Source organism: Podarcis bocagei (assembly GCF_964188305.1).
Source record: "Podarcis bocagei genome assembly, chromosome: 1".
Classification (NCBI taxonomy): domain Eukaryota; kingdom Metazoa; phylum Chordata; class Lepidosauria; order Squamata; family Lacertidae; genus Podarcis; species Podarcis bocagei.
Window position 1 is genome coordinate 63,511,281 of NC_138125.1, and position 23,224 is coordinate 63,534,504.

General features: G+C 42.4%; 2 protein-coding genes across 7 annotated transcripts in view; one reads left to right on the forward strand and one right to left on the reverse strand.

Annotated features, from left to right (window-relative positions):
* FANCF (FA complementation group F) overlaps positions 1-23,224 on the reverse strand; it is a 315,286-nt gene that overhangs the window by 100,297 nt on the left and 191,765 nt on the right. The gene's annotated exons all lie outside the window — the stretch shown is intronic.
* The window catches only part of GAS2 (growth arrest specific 2), a 118,636-nt gene that overhangs the window by 80,883 nt on the left and 14,529 nt on the right, over positions 1-23,224 (forward strand). For all 6 annotated transcript variants that reach the window (XM_081166194.1, XM_081166193.1, XM_081166192.1 and 3 more), the window contains one exon: positions 3,571-3,678. In XM_081166194.1, the coding sequence (XP_081022320.1) occupies positions 3,571-3,678 (108 nt within the window). The remainder of the gene's footprint in view (positions 1-3,570; positions 3,679-23,224) is intronic.

A 23,224-nucleotide genomic window follows, 5' to 3' on the forward strand; every position in this document is an offset into this window, starting at 1 on the left:
TCCCTTTGAAAAGATGTTGGATTTCTATGTCCAGTTTAGTATTATCAAGAAATTCATCAGGTTGATCAGCTGAAGACTGAAGAACACATGCCCCCATTTCAGTGCCTGCTGTCTTAAGACTTTGTACGGTGAATGTGCACAGGTGTCCATTTTAGGTATTAGGTCTGGAACAATTTTCTTCATTGCTTGGATGTAATGGGGGGGGGGGAGAGAACCAGGCTCAAATTTACAAGTGTTGAAAGTTCTTTGTTCAGACCATTAGAAGGAGTCAACATAGCACTGTCTTCATGGCATCCAGAGTGGTCATGGGCCCCACTTTACAGAGGATATTCCTCTATTTTGAAAGGTTGCCAGAGGACAATCCTATAATTGAAGGTGTCTTCTATTTAATGGCCATCCAGTCCAAATCTTATTTAAAGGCAAGAAACCAAAAAAAGGGGGAACAAGAGATTTGAAGCTGCCCACCAACCCAGTCAGCAGACTGAGCAGGCACACCTGTCGCTGATGCGTTCCCTACTAAGAGATGCAGTCTATTTCATTTTTTTTAGAAAGGTATAGTAAATATTTCTGAATTTGTGTCTATAAACAAAAATGCCTTATGCAAACTGGTGTCCTCATTTTTGGCAATGCACAACTGGCCACCCTAATGTACTCTCAATGTTCTCAACGCTCAGTATCCTAGAACAGCCCATCTGCCTCCCATATCTGGTTCAATCTAACAGAAAGAAAGAGCTACTAATTCTTCTTTTAAAACATAAACTCCCATTTTGATAACAAGACAAATACCTTCACACTTGAAGAGTCCCAAGTCAGTGAAAGCCGTCGGTGTTTAAAGTGACATCATGCACTACAGCTGAGTAACCAGACTTCAGCTAGGTAATGAAAGTTATTAAAATTCAGTCTGAAAATCCCTGAAGAGAGTGGCAAACAGGACTAAGCAAAAGACATGCAGTAAATGGGTCAGTCCAGTAAGATTTGACATGGGTTTTGCTGCTCTACCTCTTGAGATATGACTGGCCCCAACTCTGATGCTAGTGGAAGACCTACTTATCCAAGCAGACATTTATGGTGATCTAATTACCAGGCAGGTTTATTTTATTTTTTACTGTTTTGCTGCTACCACATTGGTTGTGATTTTTGGGTTGTGCGTTTATGTGTTTTCCTTTTAAATTTTCATGATTGTATCCCACCCTGATATTGATGGTGAGTAGGTTAAAATATGTTGAATAAATAATAATAATTGGCAGTAGCAATGTCAAGCACACTTCATACACACACAGTATTTTGATATTACAGGAAGGATAAACACACTTCCCGAACACACAGAATTTCTATAATCTATTGGCAAGCTATTAAAATATACAAGATAACATCCTAATGTTATTTATTTGCTTGTAAACTTCGCAGAGACATATGGTTGGCAATTGTCTGAGGCAAGATGCTGAACTAAGTAGTCCTTCCGTCTGACCAGAAAGGCTTTTCTTATAGCCCTCTCTGATGTTATAAATAACCCTTTCTAAGAAAATGTAAAAGTCAATCTTTCACCAGTAGTTATTCTAACAACATCTTTCCTATGCTCTCAGTCTCGCTTCACAGACTGTTGGCTTCTGAACTAGATCTCCAAAGGTCTCTGGGGTGGATGAAATCTTTAGAAAGTGTGCCTTGCATTTTGCTTCATTTGACACCAACACATTAGGTCAACTTTCCTCCTAGAGAACTACATTGTGTGGAAATTATTTTATGTGTGCACTTGTCAGTGTTAAGGTTAGATATAAAATAGCAGTAATACCTGAATGTCAAATTAGAGTTCACTCAACCAGATCTGCTCTTTGGCAGTGATGTCTGTGCTCCTTGCATTTCACCAACAAGTTCAAGATACACTAAATGTTAATGCACCTTAACCATATCTCTTAGAGTAGTGGTTCCCAAAATGGATTGGTATGGGTGGTTCATCAGACCAGCATTCACAGGTAAAATGCAATGCAAAGGAATCATTTAAGCAGTAAATGGAGAATGCAATTAGCAGCTTTCATTCTCACTTCTGATTTACATATATATTAGGTTTATATTTAGCAAACACTTTATTCAAATCTGGGGTTATATCAAAGCAGCTTTGATTTAGGTTACACCAATACTTTCATTAAATTATTTTAAACATGAAGCTGGTCACATGAAAAACATTTCCCCATGCTATATTCTCCAGATCTGGCTTTCTATGTGCATTATGTTGCCATCCTACATGTGCTACATTGCTACACCAACATAGGACCCATCATAGGAAGAATGCAACATAAAAGGATAACTTAAGCAGTAAAGGGAGAATGCAGTTAGCAGCTTTCCCTCTCACACATCACCACACCATCATCCGGCTCATCACTTCCATCGTTCCCTGACATGCTATTATGTAAGGACAGCAACTCAATTTAAACTCAGCAAGCACTTTCCCCATGACAGTATCACATTCAGACTGTTTCTTTCTGAACAACTGAGGAGCATAAAATGAGTAAAGCTCGTAGACTGTGTTCATTATCAGCGTTACTACCTCAAGGTACAGTGGCTCACCCACCCACAGCACCCTTTGGGAGAAGAATCTAGCTGTTTGCGTGTATTAGTAGCAACAAAGTTATACAAGTCAAAGTTCAGGGTTTCCCAGACTGTAGGCTGGAACTTCAATGAGGTTACTCCAGAGAGGAATGAGGCCTGCAGTCTCTGCTTGCTGCTTGCTGAGTTACCTCAGAGTGAAGGTGAAGCTGTGGTTGGGCGATAGGCAGCACCACGAGAGGCCTTGCCCCCTTTTGCAGCAGTCCTCTGATATTGGAAATGATGGGTGTTTGTGTAAGTTTTTTGTATGTATGGAGTGAGTGAGTGAGTGAGAGAGTGAGGCAGGTGGATTTAATTACGAGTACCAGTGGAGTCTGGTGCACACTGAAACCGGTAAGGAGGAAGCAGAGAAGGACTTAGGAGAGTGCGACTGGTTTCAGTCGCACTAGTCATGGAGCCTCAGGGGTGCTGCAAGGGGTGCTGCAACTATAGTTTAGACTGGAACACAAGAGGTTGGAGGAAGGTGCTGGATTTTGGGTGTTGCTCAGCGTGCCGCTGAAATTTGAGCCCCCAATGTCTGCCACTGGAGGAAGGCAAGGAGGCTGATGAAGATAGAGCCAAGAAAGGGTGGAACTAATTTTGGTTTTGTCCCCGTCCTTCTGCTTCCACTCTGAGTTCCACAAGAGCAACACTGAGACTAAGGAGGTTGACAGACAGTGCCACCCCTAGACTGGTTTGTAAATAAGGAGGGATGCAGGTGGGAGCTGGCTGAGGACATTCTGAGCCTGGTGCAGCAGTGTCCCAGTTGATTTAATGGACCAGCCTCCAATGAAAGGCACCTAAATTTCTGGCACAGTCTGAACACTGCACAATAGTGATGTGATGGGTAGAACAACGAAATAAGAAAGAGCAGGTGCTTGGTTTAGGAGCTGGCGGGAAAGATACAGTTGAATATAATCTGTCCTAATGGTACTGTAGTGCACTAAACAATTTAAAATTATAACTCCCCCCCCCTCTTTTTTTCCAAAGGTCAAACATATTTCTGAAGATCCTCCTTGTAAATGCCCTAGTAAATTTTGTGTGGAGCGTCTTTCACAAGGAAGATACAGAGTTGGAGAAAAGATCCTTTTCATCAGGGTAAGAAAGATTTACTATTCAACTTGCAGAGTGACATCTGGTAAGCACTTTACTAGGAATGAGCATTATGAGGAATGAGCATTATCTTGCCATATACTTGTCATCATTACTGGACAGGGTTGTGCAGGGGCAGATTTAACATGCCTCCATACATACGAACATCTGGCTGGGATAGATAGTTCCTGTAAATTACATAGTTAAAGTGGTGTTTTTTTTTATGCTGCTGATTTGTCTGCTTCTATCATCATTGTCCAACCCCTCCCCAACAATTGTTTTATTGCCTATAAGAATGCAGTCATTACTGATTTGTTGCAGGAGATCCAAATCTCATTTTCATGGGTACCACTTCAACTATGGATAATCACATTGACCCCATACTCAAACTGCAGAATGGTATTTTCTCCTGCCAAGTGAATCTACTGGAAAATACATTGAACATTGCATGGAGCCTGGTTCTGTGAGTGCCAAAGGCCTCACCTGGATAACACCTGGGATGTGAATAATGACGAATAATGTCTACCTGAGAAGCAGCTTGGCCACTGTTGCTTTCTGGAAGAGAACATGGTGGGGTGAGGAATTGGGGAGTTCAGCATTGATGCAAATGCATTGGTGACACCAGTCTTGGGCTCCTGCCAGTGCATTGGCAACATGCTCACCTCCCTGTTGATTCCTCCTCCCCTTTCTGATATGTAACAGCAACCTATCTGCCAGAAAGCTAGTGTAGTGGCTTCCTGTCCCCCATTGAGATGCTTCTGGCTAAACCTTCCCTCCTTGCATGCGGCAGTCCCAGTGAAAATGGGTCTACTCTTGATACTGAAAAGCAGCAACAACCCAGATGTGATTGGTGGCCATGTGATTAAAGTAAAATTTAGACTGAGTCTATGCTGTTGAAGAGGCAAGTTTTCAGCTTGCTAAACACTTTCTCTGACCACTTGATAACCTTTCAAAAAAAGAAATATAGTATTTTTAGAGAAGCTGTACTCCATGATTTAGAAATGCTGTCCCTAAATGCAAGGGCTCATACATGGCCAGTTTCCTGTACCTCTATTAATTATCTATTGTCCATATGACACTCTCCTCCAACCTTTACCTTCCCATATGTTCCCCTCCCTTAATCTGGATTGTCACATACTAGGTATACTCTGAAAAGGAGAGGGTATGAGAAAATCCAGACTGAGGGAGGGGAAAGTGATTGTGTTATTGCTGAGCATGTTTCATGGTTGACTTTGGACACTGAAGATTGGTTTTCTGGGTGCAACCTGTATAAATCAGGCCCTGCCTCTGTTTCCATCTTGGTTGCATGCAAAAATAAGCCACTGATTTTAGCATGGTTGCATGAAATTGGATTTGTAAAAATAATTTAACAGTGTATTATTTGAGTTGTCATTTCAGATAAGCTGAAACATGTTTTACAAGATAGTGCAGATGAGTAATGAGAGTGAAACTTAAGCCTTTGATAGATGACATGTCACCTATACCCGTATGCCTTGTTCAAAAAGCGGTTGTATCTACACTGGATCTTGAATAGTCAAGTGGTTTGGGGAACTTTATGCTACACTTCTTAACAAAGGAACAGTTCCTCCAGTGCTAGTTTACTCACTTGAAGTCAACATGAATCACTCCCATATGAGTTAGAACAGGATTGGACTCCAATAGCTGAGTTAGGCCAGCAGTTCTTAAATTGTTTTTCTGTGTAGCTATTTCATTGGATGGAACGGATAGCAACTTAAGCAACTGCTGTATACTAAGTTGAACCATTAGATCATCTAGTTCAGTATTGTTTATACCAGCTAGCAGCAGCTTTCCAGTTCTTCAGGCAGCGATCTCTCCCAGTTCTACTTGGAGGTGCCAGGAATTGAACCGGGGACATTCTGCATGCAGAGCATTACTCTCTCCATGAGCTACACTCCTTCCATACAACAGAATGAGTTGGATCATAAGAACCATGAGGAGAGAGAACTTTGCCACCCCATCCTCCCTGTTCCCCTGGAAAGCCACTCTTGAGAATTAGAGGAGCTTCTGGAATGGAGTGTGATGAGGTTGTCGGCTGGTGGTCCACTGATCTCTACCATGCATCTCTCCTTGCTCCAGAGGATTCTCACTTTCAGGAGAGGTGTTTTTGTGGAGATTCATGAGGCTGAAGTGGGGAGGAGAAGACAGGAAATTTCTCTTTCAATTGCTTTCGGTGGCTTGCAAATTTTGGAATCTGGCCCAAAGTCGGAGGTTTCCTCCATTTGAAATATTTAGAAAATCATTTGTGGGCCGTAGGTCTGTTAGATCCCCAGTTTCTGGCTTACAGAGGCTGCAGATTAATCTAACCTTTGTTTCTGAATACTCTTTTTGTGATTGCCATGCTGCTTCCCTTTGTATGAAGCAAAATTGGCAACAATTTGCAAGGAGCCTTTTTGTGGCCCCCAAACATTAATTGCTTATACCTTCTCATGCACATGGCATTTTAAAAAATCTAGAATGGCTAACCTCACTTGGCCTGAAGATCACATTCACCCTTGGTCAACCCTCTGGGGAGCACATGTGACTACCCACACCTTGTCATGCACAGGCGACACATGCAAGCAGATGCTCACAAAGGTACAGTGGCGTCTTCCAAAGCTGATCTGTTTAAACTAGCTGAAGGCTGTTGTGTCTCTCTGCTCATCAAATGATTACTTTGCTGACCAGGGAGAAATCTATTTGCATCCTCATCAGGGCACCCCAGTACCGTGTCTCATTTATTTTCTTTCTTTCACCATTGTCCCCAAAATTGGTGGTGTCTTCAGGGATGCAGAAAAATGGGCTTGGGGGCTAGATTAGGACCCACAGTGGAGGTTAGCCGTCTCTGATTTAAATGTCTGAGCATGTTTAGGATTCTTCTCCGTCTGTAAAGCTAAAGGAGTTATCTAGATGCTAACTCACACACCATACTTTAGCAAGGAAAGGCAGTGCAGTTGCTAAGGAAACAGAGCAAGGACATTTCTTTGGGGATTTACTATATTAACAGGGGCTTGCTTGCCTTTCTGTTTCTCCAGAAGTGTTGTTATAATGTCATGAAGACTGACAGCATTGAAATCCAATAAATAAAAAATTACATTTACTACACAAATAACCAGGCAGTATAACAATTCTGAAGGGCTCCATTAGGTAGGTAAAAGATGAAAGAAAATATAACCAAAATGCAACAGGTATTAGTGTTATTGATGGTGTTTATTATGCATACAACACCAGCAGTGCACATGACACTTTACAAAGACACTTAGGCCTTGTCCACATTTCTGCTTCTCCCCTTCTTAGAAAGCATGGGTCAGGAATTTTTCTGCTTGCCCCTTGCTATCTAGGCGTGAGTCTGAGCAATTTTGCCATTGCCCTGCTGCTTTCTCCTGGAAAACCCACTCTGTAATGATAAATTAGAACAAATGGCAATCTGCAGGAAACCTGATTGCCATTTGCTCTGAATCAGCACTAAATAATGGGTTTTCCCGGGGGAAACAAAACTGTGGATAAGCCCAGAAATGTTACTGGACTAAAAGTCGGGGAGATAATGGGAAAGAGAGGATGGGAGGAACAGAAAGGGCAGGTGTATCAAGAATTGAATATGAAGAAATGATGTGCCATCCACACACATACACATACATATGCAGGCAGAGCAATCCTAACCTGGCCTGCAGGAGGAGGATCAGAGAAGTGGTGCCACCACGACATCTGAAACTGTGCTGTCTCCTGCTTCTCAGAATGGAAACTGGTGATGGGAGAGCATGGTCTCCATGGGGCTGTCCCTGAATTAGTCTGGCCCAACTCATAGCCGTGGACATGCTTTGGACCTGGTGTTCACTTCTATGGTTGTTGGTGATCTGACACTAAGTAAAAGCGAAACTAAAGAAGTGCCATAGTCAGATCACTTCCTGGTGCAACTGGACTTCTCTGTGACCCTTCCCCTTTGCAGGAAGGTGGGACCAATTCGGATGGTCCATCCCCGCCACTTAATGGATCCAAATGATTTCCAGAGAGTGATAGGGGATGCTTTATCCCATGTTGATGGCCTTTCAGCTGATTCCCTGGTGGCCCGCTGGAATGTGGAGTTAACCAGGGCTATTAACTGTTTGGCTCCGAAGCGCCCTCTCCAATTGCATGGAGCCCGAACAGCCCCGTGGTTTTCCCCGGAGCTGAGGGCGATGAAACAACCATTGAGACAGCTAGAGCGCCGGTGGCGGATAACGCATTCTGAAGCTGACCGGACACAGGTTAGAGTTAAATGTCGTGCCTACCAAGTGGTGGTAGTGACAGCGGAGAAGACTTTCTTCACTGCCGCTATTGCATTTGCAGAAAACAGCAGCAGGAGACTCTTTCAGGTGGTTCGCAATTTAGCGGAACCACCTGCTCCATCGGGGCCCAGTACAGGCCACATGATCTCCTGCAATGATTTTGCAAAGTTTTTTGCAGATAAAGTCGCTCAGATTCGGGAAGAGGTAGACTCCACCGTGGGAGCAGGGCCAGGGCGAAAGAGAGCTAGAGTCCTGTCTAGTCAAGTTGCATGGGATCAATTCCAATCTGTTACCTCCAAGGATGTGGAGAGGCTGCTTGGACGAGTGAAACCAACCACCTGTCTCCTTGATCCTTGCCCATCCTGGCTTATAAAAGCTAGCCAGGAAGGGCTGGGCGATGGGCTTCACGGGGTGGTGAATGCTTCTCTCTGTGAGGGAATCTTCCCAGACCAGCTGAAAGAGGCAGTTATCAAACAGCTTCTTAAAAAAACATATTTAGATGCGCCCAATATGGCCAACTATCATCCAGTCTCAAATCTTCCATTCTTGGGCAAGGTGATTGAGTGAGTGGTTGCTGAACAACTCCAGGCATGCCTGGAAGAAGCGGACCATTTGGATCCCTTCCAGTTGGGATTCAGTTCTCATCATAGGACTGAAACTGCCTTGGTCGCACTGGTCGATGATCTCCGGTGGGCTAGGGACAAAGGTGAGAGCTGTTTCCTAGTTCTGCTGGATCTCTCAGCGGCTTTTGACACTATTGACCATAACATCCTTCTGGACTGTCTAGAGGGGCTATCTTCTATGGCAATGAACTGTTTTGGATCTTAAGCTGCCTCTGTGTGGTGACCGGGACTGAGGGCAAGTTCCATTGCATGGGTACCTCAGCTCAGTTTCCCAACACTATCAACATTACCTGTGTCGATGGGTTAGAGGTAGGATTGCAGTCTTAGGCGTCATTTTGGAATGTTTTGGGAATAGTTTTTTTAGTTTTCATTTTGGGGGGTGGGGTGGGGGGTTGGAAGCCTTTTTAAAATCACTCAACAGTTTCTGTTTTGGTAGTCTGAAGTTTAGTACCTTATTTCCAGTGCATTTCATTGTTTTTCTCCCTTTCATCAGAGTAGTTGATCTCATATGTAAGAAAATTTGCATATGATGCCTGTGCTCTTTTTGAGGCACAAATGTTTCCTTTGAAACTGATTCTGTTGCTGAATAATGTGTTTAACTCAGGAATCAATTATCAGCTTTTTGAAATTTACGTTTTCACCTTGATCCAGCTAAATATTTACATGCACCCCATTAAAACCCATAAGACTTCAATTAGTCATGACTAATTTGCTCCATTGTCTCATATAATGCCATTCTCACTCTTATGTGGAGGCAAATTTGCCACTCTCTCATCACTCCAGGGGAGGTCTCAAATGATTTCTTCCTGGGGAGGAGTGTTGGGATGGTATGAGTGGATAACTAGCCAGTTTGGATGAGGAAGGAACAGGGATATATATTCCCTGTTCTGTTGTTGTGCCCACCCTTCCTCCTTTTTGCAGTGTGGACTTTGCCAGTCACCTGTTGAAGGGGCTGAGTAGGAATATTTAGAGGAGCCTCCAATTGGCCTGGGATTCCTCTTTTTTGCCTTCTCCACTCTTTTGGAGTGGTGCAATTTATTGCCACTCAGGCCTTTAGCCTGGACAGGAAAGACAGTTTAAGATCTGGGACCTTTAATCCTGTGGCATTGCCCTACACTGTATTTGCTTAGTGAGTGACAGGGGTGCCCAGTGGGCTGAACATGTGCATCAGGGTGAACGCCAAACAGATGGGGCCACAGTGTCCTTGTCTGATTCACAGATCCAGAGTTTGTGTAGCAAGGAGGAGGAATTTCTTAACCATCGTTGTTGCAGGGCACAGGTAGTGACTTCCGTCACCTTAGGAATTGGGAGGGAGATGATCCCCCCCTAAGTAGGAAAACTTCCTGCTCAGACTATGTTTTGTTTGGTTGAATTGGACTAAGGTTACTTGGTTTTCTCTGCAGATTCTCAGGTTTTCCATAATGTTAACTGAAAGCGGTGTCTCGAGTCTTCCTTGCAGTGGGCGTGATGGCAATTATGGTCTCATAATTCATTTTAGCTGAATTAGACCCCTTATACATTAATTTTGTTGGTTTGGCTTCCTTTTATGCCTTCAGACAGTTCTTTAAATCATTGCTTCTGTGTTCTATGTATGTATTTTATACTCTTTTTTTCATCAAGAGGTAATGGGTAACCAATCACATCAGTTTTCGTAGCCAAAATTTATGAAGGATATGGGAAACTTGAAAGAACTCAGAGGAGAGTATGAAGGTATTGAATGAAGGTAATGCAGAAAGCATGTTGAGCATTGGAAAAAAGCAAAAGTTTTCACACACTTAAATATCTTAGAAACAGACAACTGTTCTTCACTATCAGCAAAAAAATTGCAGAAAGATATAGGTCTGAATCGGATCATTCCTTCTGCTGGTCACATCTTGGGTTCTTTCATGGAAGGAATGCTTCATTGTCTTGTACTGATGGCATCAATATACTGGAATGTTTTGCTGCTGACATCTACTGATCCTTTTAATATCCTTCTATGATTGTAAATCCTCACACTGTCACAACGCAATGACTGTTTTTAGTGAAAGAAACATATGGCGATATGAACCTTGCAGTTTTGTACATGAATGTAGCAGCTTATAGGATCAGACAGCCAAATCCATGCAAGAGCCAAAATGCTGACCTTACACAATCTCTGCCATCCAATGCTGTCCTTTCAGGCAGAGGAAGGCACACCAAACCTCTCCTTCTACATTGGTGCTGTACTGGAACATCCTAAGAGCAATCAGATTTGCTAGAATAAAACTCTGAGCTCAGGTTTTGTGAAAACAAAGCAATTCTGAGCAATCAGTGGGGCTTTCTTTTAATTAATCATGGATGGGTTTGATATTATGGATATTTACATGGAGAAGGCTGTACCAAATTAGTCATGTAAAATGTCTTATCAAATGTTATGCTCTGGGCTGCTGCAGCTAAAATGAATTGTTAGAACAAGACTACCCAATTAAGCCCATCACGTGTACAATCTCTGCATATTGGAGCCTTTTCTACATTCAATTTTGACATTAACCTATGGCCTCTATTGTATTCTCCACCTCTTTTCCTTTATTTCCTCCTACATGTTCTTTTCGGGTAACATCTAGAAATGTGCTTTGGGTTTTACAATGTAACGATCATTTCCTTTCTTACTGTTTGTATATGCGTCTTCTGTCTGTCCACCTGTTTGACAGGAAAAAGAAAACTAATGGATTAGTTTCCTGTCTCACAACTGTGTGCTGTTTCTTGCAATTAGAGTTGCACATCTCAACATGCCTCGCCATTGTTTGTTCATGAAAGTTGCAAGGAATTATTAATTTATTGTAGCAAAGCCCTAGGTTCAGATGTAAAAGTTTCTCTCCTTTCTCTCTCTCTGAAAAGGAATTATTAATGACTACTCTGTATCCTGCTTTTTCATCTACTATGAGGCCAAAACAGCTTACTGCAAAGCCCTAAAACAATGCCATAAAATGTAATTCTAAAGTGTAATTCTAAAGAATCTAACACAGCAGCGGCATACTAAAAAACAACCATTAGCAGCATAGTTACAATGACCTTGGACTTGCATGCTCCCTTCCCTCTGGTGCAGTTGTGAGAAGTTTGGAATATTTGGTGAGCTTTGGAATATTTGGTGTATCATTCAGGTCCTATTCTGTGGCTGCTGTGAAGTTTAACAGTTGGGGGCGGAGTTAGGCATCTTGCTCTTTGAAGGTGAACTGTGAGGGGAGGTGGTGGAGAGGTTTGGGGAAGGTGTGGGGAGAGGAGGGGTGTGAGGTGTAAAGTAGGGCTGCCATATGTCTGGGTTTTCCTGGACACATCTGGGAATTTAAGGTCTGGGGGGGGGGCAAAATGTCTGGGAAAATCCCAACATATGGCAGCCCTTTTCACAAGTGTCAATTTCAAGTAATTCAAGTAGCACCAAGGGGGTGTTTTCCCCACTCTCTCTTCTGCCCCTCCACCCCACCCCGCATGAGAGAGATGCCAAAGGAGCATGAGGCTCAGAAATCTCTTGTTCCCCGATGAGCTTGCTTGCTTGGTGGAGCCTGGGTGCGGCTGCATTCATCAGAAGGTGCTGCCTCAGCAGTGATGGCTGTAAGTTGTAGCTCTGCTCGCTGCCCACCTCCCTTGGAGCGACTTCGCAGAATCCCATCCCACAGCCGCTTCTCTCTCCGCCTACTGTGAGCTAGAGCACCACCTTGCCCCACTCTGCGTGCATGTCAGGCTTCAGGAAATCTGTCCCCACCCCCCATGGCAGGCTGCCAGTAATAGATAGACAAAGCTCTTACCAATGTCATTCATTCAATATTCACAGAGAGAGGCTTAGAAATGTTGCCTCTTGGAATAATTGTGTTGCTCTGAGTAATCTCCTCTCCCCTTCCCTTCTCAGTCATCAACAGCACCTCCCCCCCCTTTACGGTGGCTGCTTAAGGCCATTTGTTTCTTAGCTTTTAGCTCTCCCACTTTTACTGCTCGCCAGGTTCTGGGCGAAGGGGGGTCTGTCATGCTTTCTAATGATAACGTGTCAGCCAACTGCTCCGGCTCTGTTTCTCCCCCATCCTCTTCTCCCATTATTTCCCAGCTTTGTCCCTCTCCTATCTCTGAGCTGTGACCTTCTGCAAACCACTGTTATACAGTGGTGCCTCGCAAGACGAAAATAATTCGTTCCGCGAGTCTTTTTGTCTTGCGATGTTTTTCGTCTTGCGAAGCACGGTCCGTTGCAACTGCGCCTCTTCAAGCGGCTTTAAGAAAAAAGCGCAAGACGTTTTCATCTTGCGAAGCAAGCCCATAGGGAAATTCATCTAGCGAAGCAACGCAAAACCAAAAACCCCTTTCGTCTAGCGAGTTTTTCGTCTTGTGAGGCATTCGTCTTGCGGGGCACCACTGTAAATCTATACTGTCTTCCTCTTCTCAGGAAGGTTTAGGAGGAGGGGGAGGTGGTCTCCACCATTTTTCCTCACTCCTGACAGCGCAGCACCGAGGGGCTGCCCAGCAGTCACTCCACTCTGTGTACCTTCTTCCACTGCTACTAGGTTGTTGTTGGTACAGTCATTAAAACAAGTATGTTCATTTCAATCCTTCTCTCTCTCTTTTTTGAAGCAAAATAGGTGGCTGTACAGAAGTTATTATGAGCTATAAATAGTAAAATGACCATAACAAATGCGCTTAGAAAACATTGCTTGCTTTTCAGCCATTTAATCTTGATACAGCGATAGGCACCTGAACAAATGCTCAATAAAAGGAAACCATCATATAACGTGTGTAAGCTTTGTGCAAGCCAGTCAGGATGAATGTTCAATAAACAGGTTGTCTGGACAATTTAGGATCAGCCGCGACTACCAGGAATAACAGAATGATATGCTTGGAGAAACACTGTCAAAATAAGTTCACCGGTATGCGCTGAGATGGACATGACACAGACTGACACTGCTTTAAAGGACTTGTCTGAAAATCCTCAAAGAAGGTTCAGCAGGCCAGTTCTTTGAGAGTGTATTTTTATTCTATTTTTATTCATACACAGAAGACCAGAGGCGCTGTCTTGCACCCAATATTGGGGGGGCAGCATGTGTCACATACATGTTGCTTGTCACATGTGTGTGACATCATATGCACGATGCACTCTCGACATCACAGCATTGGGAGGAGCTGCAAAACTTCCTCTCTCACGCTCAGGAGGAGCCAGTCACTGAACCACTCCATGCTCAGCCTCCTCTGCCCCCTCAATACTGAGGGCGCCTGACCCCTGCCAGCAAATATTAAGGAAGCCTAGGAATTGGCATGTCTGCAGCTGACTTATTATCAAGTGGTTTTTAAAACTGAATTTTCCTTTTCAGGAAAGATATACCTGGCATCTGGCTTCAATTTCAGATTAGCCACAAGTCACAGACCAGTCACTTAAACTCTATGCCCTTTTGATGACAGCCTTATTAGTGTATAATGAATCTTAATTCAGAGCATTTGGATACTCTCGAGTGGAAACTCTAGTCGAAAAGCAAACCAGCTCCCGTAAGGGTTATTATTGTAGGACAATTCTCTTCATTAAGAAAATGTTCTATTACCATTTCTCTCTTAACTGACCAATTTTGAGTGTATTGTGTGCATACTGTGCATTTAACTGGTCAGCGAGAGCTACATATATAACCACAGGCACATTTTGTATTTCTGCTCACTGTTCTCTGCTGGAACTGAATCTTCTTAAGGCTGTAGTCTGTGCACATATATGGGGGAGAAAGTCTCTTTTTCATTCAGTGTGACTTTCTTCTGAGCTGACACACCTGAGAGAGGGATAGTCATGAAAAAAAGTTCATGTATCCACATTTCATAGTTTTCTGTGATTGTTTGCAGCAATTGCTTCCCAGCTTAGGTACTTTCGCAAAGCATTATGAAAGGGATTAATCACTACATGATTCCATCCAATCAGAGGTCTAGTTGACTATGTGACAGTATCATTGAGGTCAGTTAAAACTCTCCCTGTAAGAGGAAATGTACCCTCATTGCCCAGGCTAACACTCCCTGTTTTGCTGTTGCATGGAAAGACCCCTGTGTAAAACTATCTGTAATGTTTAATAATGCATTTATTAAACATGACTAGTTGGAGCAATTGTAGATGAAAATGCATATCCTAATGAGTGTAATGCAATTTGGGTGGACAAGGTCTGCATTTGCATGTGCATCTAAGTACTGTTTTAATACTTCGTTGAGTGGCTGGGGCAACCAGAAGGATGGCATATAAATAATAAAATTATCTTCGCTGGTGTTGGTGTTGTTCACATTCTGGACCAACTAGTCAATCACATGCAACAAATGCTAGTCACGGAAGGATCAGCCTGGTTGCTTTGGCAATGGGAGAATATTAACTATTTTCCTGATGCATGCCCACTTCTGATTGGTTTTGCACTCTTTTGCCATGAGCTGTGAAATGTTGCTAAAAGGTGAGTAGATCTTTTGCAAGAAGGTGAAAATGTTTGAGTATTTTGGCTCTGCATGACAACAGAGGACAAAGTTAGCTTTCCTTTGCAGATGAGAATTGGGTAAACAGTAATTATTTTTTTCTCTTGCCTTCTGTCAGGTAAATGACAAAATGTTTCATTTTTTTTTGTTTTGTGTTCTAAAGAACCAGAGCACCAGCTGCTGCTTGCTATCTGATAGCTGTCTTACAATGAACAGGAATAATTTTCTATAATAATCTGGATTCTCTTTTAAACCAGAGCATCAAAGAAAAGTCTGTGAATGTATCATAAGGGAGCTATAAGTAGGATTGCCAGTATTTTTATGGCCCTGGGACTTTGTGTCTTCAACAGCAACCTGAGCCACATAAATTAAGCAGGTCCATCTTCCATTCGAGAAGATCACCTAAACCACCCCTAAGCCTATGTGTGTCTTCAGGCTGGAAGATGGGGAGCACACTGAATTTTCATAGAAATTCCCAAATGATTCCAATATTCCAATAAGTATGTTTGCTTACATATGATATTTGTCTAAGGCTGCAATATACACTTATTTGGGAGTATGCTTTATACAGCAAAGACACACAAAACTGGAATGTAAAATAAATAACATTATATAGCCTTTACTATCCATATGCTATTAGATTAACTTCCAGATCAGGAAATGAGAACATGAGGAGTTATTCTTCATTCTGTCAGAGCAAAGTATGTGTGTGGGGAGGAAGGGATGAGAGGAGCAGAAACTAAGTTGAGAGTTGTCAGTAGAAATGGCAGCTGCAAGTTTAGAAAGAATAACAAACTTGTTGCATTGATGCTGCAACTTGAGTCAAACTTTGGTATATGGAGTATCTCTTTGCATTTATTACTTGCCAGGATCTGGCAACTTCTGTTTCAGTGTATCTGAAGAAGTGTGCATGCACACGAAAGCTTATACCAAGAACTAACTTAGTTGGTCTTTAAGGTGCTACAGGAAGGATTTTTTCATTTATTACTTATTTACTGTCTTTTGAAACAATGCTTATGAATCTCAAAGCAATAATAAAATATCCATGTACTATAAGGTAGGATATCAAGAGGGAATGTTTATCTAAGCCACGTGTTACAGACTAACAAATAAGAAAGCAATAACTGTCTGAGGGTAGTGATATGCAGGAGAGAAAGGGAACAGAAAAACTATTTAAAAACGACAGTATCTCTGAAAGATGTCTCATTTTTAATTCACTATCAATTGTCCCATTCTCTTAATGTTTTCCTCAACATGAGCCAATTTAAGAGAGAAGTGGGCTGATTTCAATCTCAGTCAGTCTCCATATTTTTCTAGAATGTGCACTGGCCACTTGTATGTTTTAAATTTGCAAAACAAGAGTACATATTCAGGCTCTCTTAACAATTAAGACATGAATATGTGTTAGGTGATTCTGAGCTAACACCAAGGCATGGCCTTGCTAGGTCAGACCAAGCATTACAGTCATACCTTGTACAGTGGTACCTCAGGTTAAGTACTTAATTCGTTCCGGAGGTCCGTTCTTAACCTGAAACTGTTCTTAACCTGAAGCACCACTTTAGCTAATGGGGCCTCCCGCTGCTGCCGCGCCACCGGAGCACGATTTCTGTTCTCATCCTGAAGCAAAATTCTTAACCCGAGGTACTATTTCTGGGTTAGCGGAGTCTGTAACCTGAAGCATCTGTAACCTGAAGCGTATGTAACCCAAGGTACCACTGTATCCCAAATGCTTTTTTTTTTGTTTTTTTTTGCTGCAAACCCGGATGTGAGTGTTCCTGTTTGCAAACGTTCTTTGGAACCCAAACGTCTGACGTGACTTCTGTGGCTTCCGATTGGCTGCTATTGTTTTTTACAAATACAGTCGTATCTCGAAAGTTGAATGGAATCCGTTCCGGAAGTCCGTTAGACTTCCAAAACGTTTGGAAACCAAGGCACGGCTTCCGATTGGCTGCAGGAGCTTCCAGCAGCCAATCGGCTTCCAGCAGCCAATCGGAAGCCATGCCTTGGTTTCCAAACGTTTTGGAAGTCTAACGGACTTCCGGAACGGATTCCATTCAACTTTCGAGATACGACTGTATTTGTAAAAAACAAAAGTTAACACTTATTAGGTACTACACCAGAAACTGTCCAGTAGTCCACCAATCTGCCATTTACACATTCCCTGATCAAAGGGGTTTAAACCTGCTGCCTCCATAAATGGGCATCTTTAGGGATGCAATTGTAGGATTTAACTACATAGTTCAGCAGTTCTCAACCTGTAGGTCCCCAGATGTTGCTGGACTACAACTCCCATCATCCCTGAGCTCTGGCCTTGCTAGTTAGATGTGATGGGAGTTGTAGTTCAGCAACATGTGGGGACCCACAGCTTGAGAAAAGCTGACATAGTCAGTGTCTCTCTCTCTCCCCCCCCAACCCTTATTGGATGGAATATTGAAGCCTGGTTTTGCTCACTCTAACAAAAAAATCATTAGAGTAAAAACTGATTTGGCTATAATGTTCCTTGTTGTTTGGGAAATGCCTTTTGGCTTTCTAAGCAGATCAATATTTGATTTGTGTAAGCCTTATTGCAACGGTTGTAGAATTATGTGCTACAAACATGAAACATATAATTAAACTTTGGGTGGTGAATGTTTTCATGTATGGATTTGAAAAGAGCTTTGCACAATGTTCTTAAACCACCAGAAAAATCTCCCTTTAAAACCTTTGCTGCAGAGCATTTGCAGAAAAGTGGAACGCATTCTTGAGCCATGTTGACATCATAAAGCCTATGGCACTTTGGCTTTCCTTCTTATTAGGGTTTCTTTTTCAGCAGAGATGTCCTAACTTATAATTATATACATCAGAAGTTTAAAACACTGGAGCATTCATAAGGAGATGGAATTGCCTTTTCAAAATATGTTGCTTTAAGGGATTTTTGATTTATAGGATTGCTTCTAGCAGAAACATCTGAACATATAAACGAGAAGGCGCTGCACAGAGAAACTTAGAAAGGACGTAATTACATGACCACCCTCTGAAAGTATTTCTACAGGAATGCCATCTCAGAATCATGTGTGGTCTTTCCTAACTGTTCCAAGGCAGCAAGGAAGGAGGGTTGGTATTCACCAGCAATTCAATTCCTCCATTTCCCCAATCACTCTGTCACTGTATCAGCTACACCAGAGCTCTCCAAACTGTGTGTCGTGACATGTTAGTGTGATGGCTGCAGTGTGTAGGTGTGTCGCACAAATGCTCCCCACACTCCTCCAGGGGCTGGAAAGGGTTAGTTTAACCTCTGGTTTGCTAGTAAAACTGAATTACTGTGTTGTGAAATGATGCATGTCTAAAAAGTGTGTCACCAACTTGAAAAGTTTGGAAAGCTCTGAGCTACACTGTATTTGAGTTTGCTTCCTCTCCTCAGAATATCAGCTCAGAGAACACCTGCAGCCAACATGTCCGAACCTTGCATATATTCACTACCCACTAAGGGCTGATTCCACACTTCCACTTGTGCTGTGCCTAGAAAGCACAGGTCCAAGTGCTTTTCTGCTTGATCCACGTTTTCTAGACATGGGTACAAGCAGTTTCCCTCTTGCCCCACTCCCTTTCAAGGGAAAACCCACTTTTTAGTGATAAATCAGAACCACCATGCATACCTCTTCAGATATCTGTGCCAAAACCAGGCCAAAACCTCAACTGAAATGGATCTGCATGATTACTATTACTTCTCTGAGATGCTTCTGATATCTGAAGAAGTGTGCATGCACACGGAAGCTTGTACCCAGAACAAACTTAATTGGTCTCCAAGGTGCTTCTGGAGATTTTTTTAATTTTTTAATTTATTTCAACTTAATAGTATGCTACTGTAAATCACTCAAGCATTTCTCAGGTCCACTGAGACCTGAAAAGTTCTGAAAAAAAGTAGTTCAAAACATCTAGAGGACATAAAGCTAGGGAAGGCTGGGCTAGGGTGAATGACCACAACAGCCAATGTCTTACCTGATAGGCAAATTTACAAGGTAAGTTCATTATTCCAGATGTCGGTTTCCATAGCGATTGTGGTGCTAAATTAGGAAGTGAAAACAGGAAGCACCTCAGAGAAGTAGAAGTAATAGTAATCTTGCAGGTCCATTTCAGTTGGGATTTTGGCCTGGTTTTGGCATAGAAACTGCTGTGGTTGCCCTTTGGGATTACCTTTGTAGGGAGAATGACAGGGGAAATATGTCCTCGTTAATTCTGCTCGACCTCTCAACAGTTTTTGATACCATAGTATCCTTCTGGAGCATGTGTTTGAGTTTGGGGGTAGGTGGCACTGCTTTGGACTGGTTCTGGTCCTACTAGGATGGTTACTCCCAGAGGATGATGCTTGGGGAGTGCTTTTCAGTCTTCAATGTGGAGTTCCTTGGGGCTCAATTTTATCCCCTATGCTAGTTAACATCTACATGAAACCGCTGAGTGGGGTCATTCAGAGTTTTGGAGTACATTGTCAGTAATGTGCCGGTGGCACATAGCTCTCCTTCTTCTTTATATCTGCAGGTGTGGCAATGGATGTGCTAGACTGTTGTCTTTCTTCAGTAATGGACCGGATGAGAGTCAGCAGACTGAAGCTCAATCCAGATAAGACCTAGGTGTTGTTAGTGGGTGCTTCCCTAGATCACATGAGTGGGAGGTTGCCTGCTCTTGATTGGTGGGTTACATGCCCTCTGAAGGAACAGGTACAAAGCTTGGACATACTCCTGGATCCTTTGCTGTCACTTGAGGCCCAGGTGGCCTCAGTTGCACAGAGTGCCTTCCACCAGCTTTGGTTGGTGGCCCAGCTGTGCCCCTACCTGGACAGGTATAGCCTAACTTCTGTTGTCTATGCTCTAGTAACCTCTGGGTTAGATTGCTGTGTTATACATAGGGCTGCCTCTGAAGACAGTTAGGAAACTTCAGCTGGTACAGAATTTGGCAGCTAGGTTGCTCACTGGAACAAGATGGTTTGATCATATTACACCAATCCTGCCTGACCCTGCTGGCTGCCAATTACTTTTCAGGCCCAATTCAAAGTGCTGGTTTTGACCTATAAAGCCTTAAATGGCTGAGGACTACAATTCCTCAAGGTCTGCCTCTCCCCATATAAATTGACCCAGACTTTGCAGTCATCATTTGAGGCTCTTCTTCATGTACTGCCAGTAGCAAGCATTTTGCATGTCAACACTATGTTAATTGATTAATCTGTAATTTATTATATAATCTGGATTTGCCTGTTCATGCTGCTGCTGCTGCTGTTGTTACTACTACTACTGTGAAGAGTGGTGACTTTGGGTGTCAGAAGCATTAACAATTGCAATATCAACATGTCAAAATTTCCAGTTGTAAATAGGTTCATTTCTTTGGAGTGGTATGACTTGATCAGTGTGAATTCCACCCGCTCCCTGTACAGTTAAATGTTCTTCCAGTCTTTGGCTCAGTGAATTAAAGAAGAGATACAAAACTAATTTATATAGATGAATCCAGATACAGTATATTTATATATGAAGATGAACATTATATGCTGGTTGTAAGCTATTGTTCTGTGCGCAACTTGGATTGAATCCAGACAACTTTGCCTTGCCTTTATTGAAATTTACTCTTGTTTTTCAGAAACAAGGCTATTTTGAGCTAATTGTTTTGGTTTGTGTTACCAAACAGTTGCTTGTTATGTCATGTTGCTCACTGTGGTTTGCTAAGAGGAAAGGAAGAGAGTCATATAACATTTTGAGACATGTACAAAGAGCCCTGTTTTTCACTTTCCTTTCCCCTCCCTCCTCCCTCCTTCCCCAAGGTATATATGATTGTAGCAAGCCAAGAAAGTGATGTCATGCCCATTTAATGCTGAAAGTGTACATTGTTCCTTCGCCCTGCTTCTCTCTAGAGCACACGTTGTCATCTTTCTTTTTTTGGTGGTGGTGGTTTTGTAAATTCAGAATTAATGAATAGTGCCCACTTGCAGATCTGAATAGTGACATTCTTCAGTAAGCAGGGCACAAATGTAATTTCTGACTCGCTGAAAGCAGGCTCTAAGGACCATATAGCTCTCTGGTGAGTGTCCACATATGCTATGACCCTTTTTTTATTGGTTCTGGAGCAGACAAGCACACTCGTGTATTCAGTCCCTCTATACCACTTGCATGTTCAGCTGAGCCCCTTCACCCATCTTCAAGGCAGATGGAAATAAAATACATTTCTGATTCTTTAGGAAGTTTTTCACCTGTTTACAAGTAGGTGGGTATACCTATTGTTATTGTAAAGCACTATTCCAGTACCTTACCTTATTGGAGATTGATGTAGATATCTTTGAATAACCTAGAGGCTTACCGTATTGGCCCGAATATAAGCAGCACCCGCAAATAAGCTGCACCTTTAAGATTAAAGGGGGGGGGAGAGAATACCTGAATATAAGCCGCTCCCTTAAAATTCTGCAGACACTCGCACACATTCTGTTTTACTGTATGTCTGTTTCAGCAGCAATATTGTAAAAGCCAATTTTTGTAAGGTCGCAAATTTAATCTGCACTTTAACTTTTCATGGTCGGAATTTGGGGGGGGAGTGTGGCTTATATTCAGGACAATACGGTATTTGGGCGTTCTTGTTGGTGAATTGGGAGTGGAGATGTGTGGAGCAACACCAACCCTTTGCCTTTGCATGACTAGCACAACCATCTGTAGCTGTGAAGCCTTCATGCATGCAGGTGAACTCACAAAACCTGCACAATCAGGGTGCCAAGTCACACATAAGCTTTCCTGTGTACAGCTGAATGCTTGAAGACTTTGCTTTTGTAGACAGTTGTACTGTTCCTGAAGAAACTAGAGTGTGGGATGACATAGCACAATCCCACTTCCATGTTAACTAATGTGGAAGCAAGAATCCATGAATATGGTTTTAAGTCAGTTGGCGTTCTAAAAATATGTATAATTTCTACGTTGAACTAATCTATGATGTCCTATGGATCCTTACAAATGTCCTGTTTAAAGAGACTGAGATGGTTCCATGGGATTTAGTCCTAGAATCATACTTGGCTCTCTGGCCCAGCTTTGCATGAGTGTTACAAAAGACACAACGAATAGCCTTATTATGATAGATCAGTGGCGTAGCGTGGGGGATGCAGGGGGGGCCGGCCGCACCGGGCGCAACATCTGGGGGTTAGGGTTAGGGGGCGCAAATCCATGGGTTAGGGGGCGCAAATCCACGGGTTAGGGGGCGCAAATCCATGGGTTAGGGGGCGCAAATCCACGGGTTAGGGGGTGCAAATTACTTGCCTTGCCCCGGGTGCTGACAACCCACGCTACGCCACTGTGATAGATGGATCAGGACCATCCTGCTATGTTGTATATTAGTTTTGGTGTGGTTCAGGGGATATGTAAGTTATCTCATAGTGCCATTTGTATGGGATTTTAGGACTTCCTCACATTATGATGACTATACCATGGAAAGAATTGAAAGGAGACATATAAGACAGAAAAATATGGGCCGTGAAAAGAATAGCTCAAGAAACAACATTTGAAGGAAGGATAGAAAAAAGATGTGGATCTGGAAAGGGAAAGGCGGTTTCTCAAGTATTTGCTAGGTGATAAAAAGTAAACAATTGTGACAGAGAAATTATCTTAAACTGAATGTACATTTCAGCTAATATTAAAAAGTATTTCTATCTACAAAATGAACAGTTCAGCAGTGGAAGAAGCTGTTTACACAGGATATTAAATCTTTAATATTTAGGTGATTTTTTAAAAAAAATTAGTATCGTATAGAGTTTTGTAGATTTTGGATAGCCTTCCAATGATTATGTATCTTGCTGAGAAAGGGACACTAAAAACTTCACAGAGTCTCATCAGGAAACTCGTCATGTGAATTCTTTTAAAGAATAAGCAATGAGTCCGGTACCATTTATTTATTATTGTACCCTACCCTTCAAACACATTATCAAGGAGGCTTACTATTAAAACAGTATGAAGTAATAAATACTTCTAAATAAGCAAAAAAATAAAAAATAAAAATCATTAGGGCAGCATCCAAATAAAACATTCAGTCAAATTTCACTTCATATAACATAGGCCTGTCTAACAGGTCGATTGAGATATACTGGTCAATCATGGGGTGTCCCTGGTGGATTCTGGTTGAATTTAGGACCCCTACATATTCAATAAAAAAAAAAAAAAGCTGAACAACTTTGGCTTCCTAAAAAAACCTCCACAACTCTGGTCAATCCTCCAAAGACAATGGGTAGATCACTGCCAGTTTTTT